Here is a 13,857-nt window from a genome sequence, read left to right as displayed (position 1 = left end):
TGATATGGTCTAGATAACGACTATAATAACCAACAATAATGAGCACATGAAGATCACTTATAGGCCATTTGAATGATGCAGGTTCCATATATACTATGTAAACCATACGAGGATAATAACAATTATATAAAGATGATATTGAGCCTATTCCCACTTCATATGGACCATAGAGACCATACTAAAACCACATATGGACTATACTGTAAACACATATTGACCACATGGACCATGCAACAACGCACACCATGAGAAGACCAAGCATATAGACACCCATTCCAATTGTATGCAAATCACATAGACTTTACAGAGCACACCACTGGGAGAAGACCAAGCATATAGACACCCATTCCAATTGTATGCAAATCACATAGACTTTACAGAGCACACCACTGGGAGAAGACCAAGCATGTGAAGATCCCATACAATCCATTGCACAGATGTATGGACCATACAAGGCCATGATGTGAAGATCCCATATAACCCATTGCACAGATGTATGGACCATATAAGGCCATGATCTATAGACAATACAACCCATTCTACAGATGTACAAATCATATGGACCGTCCAAGGCCACACGGATGATGCTAAGCATGTAAAGATCTCTAGCAATCCATTCTAACCATATACCTATCGTATCCACCATACAAGGCACACCAAGCTGAGCATGTAAAGATCTTGGGAAGCTTATTCCGAATGTATGTAGATCAGATGCACCATGTAGACTAGGCCAAGATGACACCAAGCATATAAAGATCTTGAGAAATTCCGTTTCGACCATGTATAGGCCACATGGACCATGCAGAGCACACCACAAGAAGAGAGAGCATACAAAGATCACATAGAGTCCACTCCACCCTATACAGGACACATTGATTAAAACCACACCGAGACAGCATGTAAAGATCTTGGGTAAGCCATTCTGACCATGTATAGAGACCACATAGACTATGTATAGAGACCACATAGACTATGTATAGAGACCACATGGACTATGCAGAGCATAGCTCAAAAGACCAAGTTAGTGGAGATCACATAGAGCACATTCGAACCATATGCATATCAAGCACACGTTGACGATACCTAGACCACATAAAGATCACATACAACCCATTCCCACCTTATATAGACAAATAACACATGGGCTATATTTGGCACATACAAATCATTTACCATGTATAGAGACCACATGGACTATGCAGAGCACAACTCAAAAGATAAGGTTAGTGGAGATCACATAGAGCACATTCGAACCGTACTGACTACATTAAGATCACTTATGGGTTGTATGGATTGAGATCAGTTGAAGGCCATCCCAATCATATATGTGTTGTATCATGAGGAACAATACCAACTATATAAAGATCATATGCAACCCTAAATGGGACATGATCTGAAAAAGTAGTGCCTACCAAGATACCAATCATGCCCCCATGGCTACAAGCCCACTCGTAGATGTAAAACCTGTCCAACCGAGAGAGGTTGGGGCCAGTGCTCCTCCTATCCAATCGAGAGAAGCTAAGACTCCCAGGGCTATGCCCAAACTCTAGGAGATGCCAAGGGTCCTGTCCCCTAAGAATCAATATCATCTCCTCCCAGGCAGAGTACTCCGCACATGAGACTATGGCCGTGCCACCTCCAAGTCTGTCCTCTGCTGCCTCTATCATATTGAAGTCACCGTGCCCATGAACCAAAAATCAACTTGGGGCAGGGCTTGTGAGACAGTGCTCCAAAAGATAGCTCTACCTGCCGCAACATTCGGGGCATAGATGTTGAGGAAGCCAACACTATCCTCACCAATCAGAATGGTAACTCACTGTGCACGTCCTGGAACTATGACTCCTAATCCTGTCCACCGACGGCAAAAGTTGCTCTCGCTAGTGTGACAGAAAGACACTCCTCCCTACATCCTTGAAGGGCTGAAGGATGGAGACCAGAAAGTATGGCTCCTGCCTGGTAAAATCTTCCCACGTGGTGAGTGCGCCCCTCAGGAAGGTAATGCTCCTTGAGGAAAAGAATGTCAATAGGCCCCCCGCCATAGCTCGTTGAAGCTCTCCTCTAAGGACGTCTCGTCTCTCTGAAAGCACTAAGGCGCCCATAAACCTTGAAAGTTCCATGATATAATCCTCATATCAATCTCTATGTGAGGCAAAACTATCGGAACTACCCTCCACTCGAAGAGTCTTGGGCGCGAGATGGGGATTAGTCACAATCCGTCCTAGTGTGCGAAGTCGCGCAAAGTGGGCGTGGATCCTGCCCTCCATGTACTGCCACTCTATCCGAGCGCGAGAGTATGCATACTCCGTGCTCCATCGATTCACAATGAAGATAACTGTAAAAAAGGGGGGGAGAGGTACTGCGATAACAGTATGCATGAACACAAAAGGCAGCACCTCCAGGCTGGAGGTCACCATCTCCCCTTCTTGGTCTCTATTGGGCTGATCCACCAAGCTCCATCTTGGCCAAAGGCCATAGATGAGTAATTACATTGGTGATGCGGAGATCCTAAAGATGTTGCGATAGCTCAACTGCCTGACCCTGAATGGTAGCAGCTACCAACTCTGGGTCCCACTCTATCCCTAGGGCTGTGCTCAAGGGGAAAGACAAGACCATCGTGCCATTCTCTAGCGTAGAGGGTATCGAGTGGTGGAAGACCACACAGATCCGAATAGGGGCCACAGTCTGTCCCTTCGATCAAAAGACACTAAAAGAAACTACAATCCACAGGCTGTCCCAAGATCCTAGGGTACCCACCTGGAGACTCGGGTGGGAAAGCCCTCATCGGGGAGGCGGCAATGGTTATCTCAAACCGTCTCTGAGGACCGATGAATCCATCGATGAACGGAACTCGCCGGCTATCTCCTCTATGGATTAGGGGCTACAGGGGTTCGCGAGAGTGCTCTGGAGAGGCGGAAGGGGGGGGGGATGGTGGGCCCAGAAGAAGAGGAAGGGGCGACAGATGGAGCGACTACAAGTAGAGTTAGTGGTGGCGAGGGTGGGGGAGGGGGCAGGGGGCAGGGGATGTCACAAGGGGGAGCGGGGAGACAGAGAGGCTGGAGAGGGACGCTGCTAAGAGGCATCCATCAGAGAGGAGGTTGTTGGAGGAGGCTCGATGGAGAGAGGGTGGGGTCAACTAACCCCACCAACCATCCGCCACTCTCCGTCTGGTGGGTCATCCATGGTTGGTACCTGGTGCTCCGCTGCCAGGGAACTTGCTCCTCCCTCGACCCCATGGTGTGGATTTGAGCAAGAAGCAAGGGGGAACCACCGGAGGCAGTCTTCTAGATTGACGCCGTCGAGGGCAAGCTCTGGCCAGATTACCCATATGTCTGCAAATGAAGCATTGACCTAGAAGGCGGGAATACTCCACTTGTTGTATAATGGGTCGCCCCGAAGGCTGGGAATAGATATCATGTGAGGCACAGAATCCGACGAGACAACACAGATGCAAAGAGATAGAATCCCGACTGCTCGTGCGAGGGTAGAGGCAACGCGGGCAGGGGGTTGGGGGGGGGATTCCATCACTCTCCCAATGGCACCACCTATCACCGGGAGAAGAGGAAGGTATTCCTTCTTGAGGCCTAGAAAGCAAACTATCACGGGAAAGCTTGAAACTCCAACTAGAGGGTTGGATGCCGGGTCGATGTTGTGCTGCCACCGTGCAAAGAAGGCATGGGGCATAAACAATGCAACGAGGCTCAACTACATGACAAGATCAGACGTCGTTGGTGAGTCCAACTCAACCTAGTAGTAGCCACACCCAAATGGATGAATATCTGCGATCTTTGCAGGCGCACTTAGGAGCCTAGCCTGAAGAAGATCTATTAGTTGGCCACGCACAAGGCGACTACAGACAATCTTACGTACCAAAGTGGAGGCCTCTAGGGATGCGATAGTTATAGCGAGAAGCTGCAAGTCCGCTTCAGAAAACGAAAGGCAAGTAACAGCGGCCTTGGTCGAGGGAGATGGAGCAACTGCCACAAAGTCCTCCTGGGGGTGAAGACCAAAAGAGGCCAAAACTTGCCGAAAATAAAGAACATCCCACAAGCTGAGGGTGCTGCCGACAACGATGGAAGAAGGGGAGGCAACAAGACAAGAGGCATGAGCCGGACAGGGGGGAGGGGGCAAAGGCGGGAGCTGGCGTGCTATACCATGTTAACCAATGATGGAGTGGTTAACAAATGGCTTGCTTGTACTCTCTATCCTTAGCATTCCATAGGGTTCTTGAGCTTTAGAGTGTGGACTTTTACTTCTACTAACTTCTTAAGGATCTTCTAGTTATAGTTGGTGACCTTGATGGTTGTTTCCTTAGCTTTGGAATTTTTGGCCAATGGCCAACCGTGCTTAAAGCTTTTCACGGGCCTAGAGTGATTTTGGCTAATTCTTGAGTTGCTTGCATGATTGTTATCCACCTGATCTTGCAACTTTCACTGCCACTATGTTCTCAAGGTGTGCTTCTTTTGCCTATGAGTACATTATGTTGACATGCCATACGGCTTGTGTCTGCTTAGATGTGTAAGCAGATCGAGCCGCCATGGTGAGCATGGCTAAATTTGATCTCTAAATCCGAGTTGCTCGGCTAGGAAGTCATGATGTGGAAGATGCGCTAATGTGAAGATATATAGACATGTTACTAGAAATAGCAATCCATTTGCAAGCTTTTACTTTAGGTAACATATGCTTGCAGTGTGGTCAGAGGGCCACGATGATCACAACAACCATGTTAGTGCTTCTTCTCCATCATCACACCAATGGAAGAGAGCTAGAGAGAGCTCTTCTCACACGAGCGGATGCAAGAGAGTTCTCTGACCTCAATGGAAGAGAGCTCTCCTCACATGGGTGGATGAAGAATCCTAGAGCACTCTCGCCACTCAAGGAAGAAGAGAGAAGAATCCTAGAGCACTCTAGTTTCTTACCCAATTATTCTCTCTAACCTAAGCTGCTCAGGAAGAAGAGAGAAGAATCCTAGAGCACAAGCATGCATAAATTCAAGCAAGCAAACAAGAGAGAACAGAGCTTACAAGCATGAATCAAAATAGCAAGATATCTGTCTTTTACTCTGATATATATATATATATATATATATATATATATATATATATATATATATATATATATGATGCTGTTATTGCTGATCCTAACTACTATATTATGTTTCAACTTTAGTTTAAATCAGACTGCCACTTTTTGTTTATGCTACAAACATGTCAGGCTGTAGTTCCAACAAAAGGGCACATCTGATATGACACTTCACAAAACCTCCTTAGTTATACCCTACGATTGTAGTGACTCTATTTGTCTAAATCTTTGTAGGGTGAGGATTTTTCTGTAGCTTTTTAAGTAGTTCATTTCTGGAAAAAAAAAAACACAGGATCAAATCTTTAGGAAGTTTGTTTTCATTTTTGATATACTTGTTTCGGATACATCGCAAAAGTAGCCCTATAAGGGCCTCCCTAAGTGTAGATTTCACGAACACCTTGCAGCATTGCAAGCCACTAAAGCTTAGATGCTTACCAACACGTTCAAATATGCATGAACATATACGCCACAGCACATAAATATATGTAGACATGTGCATTAGCAACCACATCCAGATATGCTAGCAATAAGCTTTTCACCTCTAAGAACATCTAGACAAGGAATGGTGCAAAACATAAAACCCATCAAAAAGCTACCACGGAGCCAGTGGAACTATGGCCCTAGTTTTCTAGGCAATCCTTCTGAGCTACAGACAGCTGTCCATTCAAATGATGAGATTTTCCTCTGAATACAATGACAAAACTACAAAGCCGGTCACAAACCCTGAAAAATGGGCTACCTTGCATGTACAAATGATGCAAAAACCACAACTATATGCAGAAAGGGATCCATCAATCATCTCCATGAGTATCCTCAGCACTAGGCTCACATTGTGATTTTAAATGTGGGGGGGACAAATGAAATGAGAAGATACTGCGCCGGTGACACGAAAACCTCCCCAAAGGAGTGAATGTACACAAGTAGCCACAGTGCCTGTTTCCTACAATATAAGCTGCCCACACTAAGGCACTACTTCTGTCCAACATCACAAATCCCTCTAAAGAATTTCTAAAACTTATATCAAGCATCTTGTGAACTGGACCCAGACTATGAAGCCCAGTTGATTAAAAAGAGAGGGTGAGGAAAATTCAACGTGCACATGATGTCTCTCCTTGAAGAATTGTACATTTCACATGAATGCTTCATCAAAGCATTTCTTCAAATGCTCAAGGGTCACATACAGATATCTAGTTGCCAGATTTCCCAGAACCTCACCATGATTTCCCTTCGCTGCCTCTGCTTCGAAAGGTTGAAAGAGAGAAGAAAGACCGAGAGGCTGCCCAAAGAAAACATTCTAATTAGAAATAAATTGTGAGGCTACATACCACCTCAAAGTATCATAATGCAAGACCATGTACCTTTAAGGCGTGTGCTCCCTGCTGATGCACGACCATCTCTTCGTTTAAAGTTGGAAGGGAGGATTTGAATAGAACTACGTAGAGCTTGAGCTGCATAAGCACAAAGTGAAACTTAGGGTCATTACAGACGGATCCCCCACTCATGAGAGACAGGCAGATGAGAACTACTCTTTTCACCGGTGGTGTATGTGTGGAAAAAGAGCCTTAGATGCACGCAACCATGTTAGCAAAGTGAAGTTAGCATGCATGCAACTATGTCAGTACCTGCACAAACCAAGTGATATAATTAACTGCAACACATTACCCTATCTCGGCCTACCTGATCCTTTATCCTGTGTACTGTTGTGATCACCACTCCAAACAGCATTTCCAAAGCCCTTCAGCCTGCTCTCCTGTGGCTTTGCTTTCCTGAGAGGATCATGTCCAGACTGACTGCTTACTTCCTTTGCCTCTTCAAACTCATCGCCGCCTTCTGAAGTGGTTGATGCTGAGATACAATCCCTAAAGATAACTTCCGGAGCTGCATGACCTTTGCATGCAAACTTCAACAACCGCTTTAGACCCTTAACAGGCTCTTTAGGTGGCACGACCACTACGACAGGCTTCTGAGAAGAACCACCCCACTTCTTGTGTGCACGCATTGCATCTGTCTCAGAAGCATATTGGACCTGTGAACAGTTCCAAGAAGCAGGACTTCCAAGAGGGGATTCCACAGCAGCAGCAGCAGGTGAGGGGCTGAGGCAATCAGGGACGGTGGCACCTTGGGGCTTCACACTCAAGGTTGCCGGAGAAGCAGCCACCATAGGGGGAAACCTTGACACAATGCATTCATCAGGAAGGAGATTAGCTCGAAATGATGCCGAACCGGTGGCTGAAGTCTCACTCTGCAAGAATTGACTAGCACTTTCAGCAAGGAGTTGTGATAGTTTCGGCTTATCTTCTCCTTCTCGGCGTGTTACTTCCATGTGAGATGGTTGAGGGTTGGAGTCCAAATGTGCTGCAAAAGAGGTAGCATAGCGGTCATGCATCCCAAAATCTATGGGAAAGGATATGGTATGGCAGGCCCTTTCGTTGTCAAGCATTTCCTCATCTTTTAAGGGTGTATTCAGTTTCTCCTCCTCTTCACACATGGAAAACAACCCATCATCTGAGTGATGGGTTGCATCGGTGTCTAACATTACATCAGCACCAGCTTCCACCTCCTTTTCACCAGTCTCCTGACCAGACACACCTGCAAGACTCTTTGCTGCTACCTCAGCACCAGCTTCCACCTCCTTTTCTCCAGTCTCCTGACCAGACAAACCTGCAGGGCTCTTTGCTGCTACCTCTTCACTAGACATGTTATCACAATTACTCGTCTGTCTCATAAACCTTGCAGTTGTTGGAGCCTCTTCATCCGAATTCTTTAACGGGGTTGTGGGAGAATCTTCATCAGAGCTTTTGGCAGTATCATCAACGCTAGAAAAGGCTTTCAGCTTCATTACACCAGGCCCAGCTCCAGGTCCAATACCAGACCCCTTGCGCAGGAACGGCTTCATTTCCTGGATAGGGGCAACAGCACTTCGCCTTATCTTGCTGAGAACAGGTGTCTCAATTTTTGCCTCCCTTTGACCCTTAATTGGTGCCGGGATCCCTTCATCTGGTGATAAAACTTTGAACTCGCCAGTCGCATAGCTCTGCCTGGTATGCAAAGCTCGATCTTTTTTGTCAAGCCTTGCAGTCTTGTTGCGGGAGCTATTCTGGACAGGTGCACTGCCATTAATTTCAAAAGGAGAAGCTCTACTTGCACCTCGAGGACATCCAGGAGCGCCACTATTCTTCGGATGCACACGAGCAGAACCATATGACTTCCCAGGAGATGGCTTAGTATTCTCATTCCTCAAGTCCAAAAAGTTAGGAACTGAACATGCAAGAGGATTATCTGGGGTACTTGAAGCACCCAATGGACGATGACTTGAAGCTCTTCCCACTGTTCCCCTAGGTGTGGATCTGGGTGAGTCCGAAGCAGCCCATTTAGAACTCCGAGAAGTGGTTCCAGACTTCTGGGAAGCAGCTGCAGCTTTCTTTACTCTGTCGAGCTTTGGAGTCAGAGCCTGCTCTTTGGCTGCCCGTGGTGTCAAGGGAGGAGAAGGTGGGCTGCCACCTGGAATTGTGCAGTCCTTTGTTTGTGGTACCAATCCCAAATCTGTGCCCTTTTCTTTATCTCCACCTTCCTGTCAACAGTAGGCTACAGTCACACAGCATGAAGAGAAAGGAAAAACACCATTTATGTACACACAAAAAGCCTACTTAACATATCCCATACCTGAACTTTCTGCATATTACACAAGTTAGCCTTGAGAGCAAGCAGCTTGGTGGCACGGGCTTGAGCATGGTTGCTCCCTTTCCGTGCATCCATTTCTGCTTTCCTTAGTTCTAGAGTCTCCTCCATCAATCTGAGCTTAGCTTCTCTTTCAGCTCTTATAGAGTGCAGCTCCTCCATCATCTTGGCATCTCTTAACTTTCTGTACTGTTCATAAAACCTCCCTTCATGCCTGCCGGAAAACTCATCATTGACAACCAGATGGTCAACCATGCTAGCAAGAGCCTGAATGCTAAGATCAGAAGGCACAACCCAAGAGCTTCCCAAAGATTCCCTTCTGGTGCTGTCATTACCTTTGATGTCAATAATACCCTCTTCCTTAATGTGAGTAGATGGTCCCTCTTCAACAAGAGATCGATCTTGCTCACATGATTTCCAGCTTCTCAGCCCTTGGTTGATCTGACTGTGACTTACTTTGCTTGAGATTGTCATAGCTAAACTGGCCGCAGTGGGAGGATACTGTCTTGATTCTACAGAAACACAACTTTTTTCCATACCTGTCCCACCTCTAGAGACAGTGGTCACAGTGCTTGCACTAGAGAGATCACTGTCAACTGGCTCATACACTGAATGCTTCCACCTTGCTAAAGGATTGGCTCCTATAGTGTCTAACTCAGATTCTACAAAGCCTTCGGGGGTTAAGAAGTCCTTTTTGACAGACTCCCTTGTAGACTTCATTTTCATTTTCTGTATGAATTCTTGTGGCCAATCTCCCTCCAATGCTGTATGTGAAGCAATTCCTAAGGTCTGCTGATAGCGCATCTGTTCCTCTGAGTCAAGCTCAGAGGATAAACCAGAGCTGGTACTGTAATAAGAGGGCTCTTGACACTTAAGAGGAGAAGAACCTGCAGTTATCTTCTCCATCCAAGGCCTATAGTGACTCTCAAGTAATATTTTTCCATAATCTTCGCTCATCAATTCTACTCTTGAATGCGTAGATTCAGAAGAAATGCACTCAGAATTAAGTACTTGGCATGCTACAGCGTTTTCATGCTGGTCTGAGGGCACCCCTTTCAGCCTCAGACTGCTCACATCATGACCATCCACTTCGCCATGCTGCCTTGGTTCATCCTTTCCTAATGAAGATGTGTTTTCCCCCTCTAAAGACCCTCTGCCGCTTTCTTGCTTCACATGTCGCTGCTTCGCTGCCTCAGTGTCCTCCTTGTGTTGCTTGCTTTCAAAAAGGTTTATGGCAGCCTGTACACTTAACCGTCTTGCAGGTGTGGGAGAAGCTGTAGTAGCAGGAGCAGGCTTATTAGCACAATTTCTCTTGACACAGCCTTCACTGTCACTGCTACTGGATTCCATGCTGCTGTTTCTCTCCTTACTTGGGTGTTCATAAGAAGAGAAATAGTTAATGCTACGGATTACTACTGAGCCGGAGCGTCGGCTGCCAAATCTCCCGATCTGAACTTTCTTGAGTGGAGAGGCAGACCTCCTCTTTGGAGAAGTTCTCTGAGGGAGACCTCTGCTCACATTTCCCTGTGATTGCAAAAACCTACCTGGACTGTACCCAACAAGTTCATCTGAAGTTGGCTGTGTAGGACTAATGACAATCCCAGAGGAGGGTGCTGCTCCCACATCCACTGGCCATCCTCTAGCACACTGTGGGTCGGAGGTCACTTTCCCTTGAGAAGCCTTCAAAAATGAATCTGCCTCTGCTTCTCCATTCAGACTTGATAACAGGGGGTTAGAACAGTTCAATGTTTCCTGGACGCTAGGCTGAACAGGCCCCACAACAGCTCTTTGTCTCTTTCTTGAGACCTCCTGGAACCAAATGCATGCAGCACTGCAATGCTCAACAGGGTAACATCAAAAAAACAAGTTAGCAGTCAGCTTGGCAGCTACATTTATCTTCCCAGCATGCTCCATCCTTACACACGCACATGCACACATATGCATACATATGTATAAACATTTTCTTTAACTTTATTATTATTATTTATTTATCTATATATAGCAATGAAAAGTTCAAATTATTTCCCAACCTTAACAAAAACCAAAGAGCAATAATGACTCCATAAGAGCATGTATGTATGTTTATATATGTACATACATACATACGTATATATGTGTGTGTATACATGTTTATATATGTACATACATACATACATACATATATATGTGTGTATGTATGCATGTATGTATATATGTACAAACAGATGTGCATACCGTAAGCGCTCTGCTCCAAAAAAGTCAGAGAAAGCAATAAGATCTTCCATACTATCACCATCAAATCCATCTGCAGCAGCTCGACAAAAAGCCACATTTTGTTCTTGTTGCAGTGCAAGCAGACGGACATCCATTGTATTTAGCAGCTCCCTCCTAGACATAGGATAGTAATTTAGATATGCATCTTGTAGTAAATAAACTGGAAACTCATAGAATTTTATGCAAGCACTTACTTTGATGCCTCAGCTTCATTGCTGATTGCCTCGTGTCGATATTGTCCCAGCTGGAAAGCAGCAGGCATGACATCTGAAATTCAAAAAAATTAATGTTTCTTAAACACATGATACATCATAGCAATAAACCTTGGCAACCACGGATGTACAGATACTTGAGTTCTACTCATTGGTCATGAGATTGCATTCCATGAGTGTTTACAAGTGGAGAGACAAAAGTGGGCTCCATTTCTTTGAGATGTTGGTTTGAGCTTGGCCTTCCATTGGGTAAACCAGCGTTCAGCATGTGGGCAAGTATAGCCATGATGGGGTTGGGGGTAAAATTTCGACCTTTGTATATGTCAGAAGTGGCTACCACAACCACCTCAACAGCCCTGTTCACATAACCTAGACAACCAGCCACCAAGAGTTTCCACATCCGCACAAGCACAGGCAGGCTAGCACTGCTAGCAGAGACCTCACCACTGTCACTGACCTCCCTTCCTCAAAATACCGGGCCTGGAGGAGTGAAGGTATGGAGCAGCCCTTCATGGCCTATATATACCCCTTCCACACAGCTTCCCTTGCATGTGGGGCTATCACACAACACACACCAGAAAATGCACCCTCCAACACTATGAAAGGATGGGAGAGAGAGAATGATGAGATAATTAGTCATTGTCCTATGGAAAACAATTATGCCCTATGGAACAGAGTCCCTTTACTCATGGAGTCACCCATCCAACCCTGTCAAGATGGGCAGACTTAAACGTCAACGTTGTCTGTCCATCTAAGAAGTCCAGTGCCCAAGAGTTTTGTGTGTGTTAAGAGTCAAGACCCAAAGATATTGGGCACCCAAGAACACCTTGTGCAGCAGCCATGTGAACCAGGGAGAGGTCTCTCGTTTCTCCTCTCTTCCACGAGAGAGAGAGAGAGAGAGAGAGAGAGAGAGAGTGCACGCTTGAGTGCGAGTGTGTGCGCTTAAGTGCGCAAGTGTGTGTTGACAGAATACTTGCTATGCTTGACAACATCACAGGGGGCTTACCAGCTCTCGAGAAGGTGTGGTTGGCAACCAGAAATGCATCCTCAATCTGCAAGACATTGGATGTTACAACATTAAAATCATTCATTTAGAACAAAAACAGCATATTTGTGGCAGGATTACCAACACTATTAAGGAAAAACAGCAGATTCGCAACTATAGTAACATCACTTCAAAGGCAAAAACAGCTAGAATCCCTTGAAAGGCAGAGAAAAACAGCAGCAAGAGAACTTAACATCACATATAACAATTTTACACATTCAAGGCAAAATGAAGAAAATTATTCAAGACTAGCATCACTTCTGAGGCCGAATTAAGCTATAATACCTGTGTTAGACTACTTGCTTGAATGCTTCTAACTTGCTCCAGTTGGGCCAGTTCATCCTCAACAGTTTTCACACGCTCCAAAACGTCAGGGGTGCTCACAAACCGGACAAACCTGTGTTGAGGAATAAATGAAAATTTTTGAGAATTTGATGTATAATTAAACAGAAGATCCAATTTTCGCTGTTTTTTTAACACAATCTCTCAACCTTTCTAGAGTCCCCTTGGTGAACCATGGCTTCCTGCTGCCATTGCACACGTATGGGCCTTCCAGCCTTATTGTTGCATTCGAGCCTCCTACGTGTTGCTCTTGGGCAGTTGGAACGTGTGCCAGAAATGTCTGCAGGAAGCCAGAGGCTAGCTTCACTGTTTCGCCCTCTGCTGAGACGAAGAGCTCGCACCTGCTGCTTTTTGCGCACACACACACACAAAACACGCAAGCGCGCACACACACGTGTGCGAAAGAGATGAGTAAGAAAAAGCAGTACCCAACACGAGCTTTTGAGATCTGCACTGTAAAATCTCAACACATACTGAGAAAATGCACCATAATGAAGCCAAATGAAGCCTCCATAGCCCAAAGAGCACATACCTTGAGCGAGGTGAAGAGAGCTGAAACTCAATATAGTCCAGCACCGTGTCTCCCTTCATGTTTCAGTGCGAGCTTTTGCGCGTGAGCTGAGGCCAAATTGAGCTGAAAATGGAAAGGAAAAAGCAGCTATGAAGGCGGGGCAATGGCGGAAAAACCTCTGCACAGAGGTTGCAGGGTGAAACCCATGTAGAAGAAAGGGGACAAGAAGGTGGGAGTCAGCAAAGCAACGAAGGGAGAGTTGCCAAAACGAGGTAGAAGTGCCAGTGTGCGTGTTTTTGTAGTAGTAGTAGCAGACTGTGCATTGTTAGAATTGCTTTCGACAGCGGCAACAAGGGGCCTCCCAACGTGACCCACCTCTTCATAAGCCCCCGCTCACACGCCGCCTACGCGTGCCTTTTCAATAACTTAATTCCCGCGCAAACCATCCTTAAGGCGGCCTTAATTAATACTATTTGAATCCTTTTTTTTTTAAAGCAGGTACAGGAAATTTTGTAGAAATACTCACACACACCCCCAACCCCCGTATGGTGGAAGGCACCCCCCTCGGGTATGGCACAAGCCGGGGCCGAGGCCGCCCACATATCAACTTTGGACTTATAAATCTCCCAAGGAAGATGATACCACATGAGGCCCCCACAAGACTCGAACCCACGACCTTGGGGATTAGAGTCCAACACTCTAACAGTTAAACTAGCGCTCATTGGTACTATTTGAAT

At 45.9% G+C, this 13,857-nt stretch overlaps 1 protein-coding gene across 3 annotated transcripts; it reads right to left on the bottom strand.

Annotated features, from left to right (window-relative positions):
• Positions 1-5,828: 5,828 nt before the first annotated feature.
• Positions 5,829-13,412, bottom strand: LOC147633798 (uncharacterized). 3 transcript variants are annotated; one of them, XM_086804848.1, is made up of 10 exons: positions 13,142-13,412; positions 12,759-12,953; positions 12,553-12,664; positions 12,229-12,274; positions 11,205-11,277; positions 10,972-11,124; positions 8,743-10,588; positions 6,757-8,650; positions 6,438-6,527; positions 5,829-6,355 (listed from the first exon to the last, which is right to left on the bottom strand). In XM_086804848.1, exons 1-10 carry the CDS (start codon positions 13,198-13,200, stop codon positions 6,291-6,293), a joined length of 4,533 nt encoding a protein of 1,510 aa, XP_086660974.1. In that variant the 5' UTR covers positions 13,201-13,412; the 3' UTR covers positions 5,829-6,290. The 3 variants fall into 3 exon arrangements, with proteins under 3 accessions (XP_086660974.1, XP_086660975.1, XP_086660973.1); XM_086804849.1 differs by having other exon boundaries at positions 12,759-12,950; positions 13,142-13,389; XM_086804847.1 differs by having other exon boundaries at positions 12,759-12,956; positions 13,142-13,343.
• Between the last annotated feature and the right edge of the window lie 445 nt (positions 13,413-13,857).

The sequence above is a fragment of the Cibotium barometz genome, chromosome 11 (genome assembly GCF_041138505.1).
Source record: "Cibotium barometz isolate CiBa-2024 chromosome 11, ASM4113850v1, whole genome shotgun sequence".
In the NCBI taxonomy this organism is placed as follows: domain Eukaryota; kingdom Viridiplantae; phylum Streptophyta; class Polypodiopsida; order Cyatheales; family Cibotiaceae; genus Cibotium; species Cibotium barometz.
This window is presented reverse-complemented; position numbering and strand designations above follow the sequence as displayed.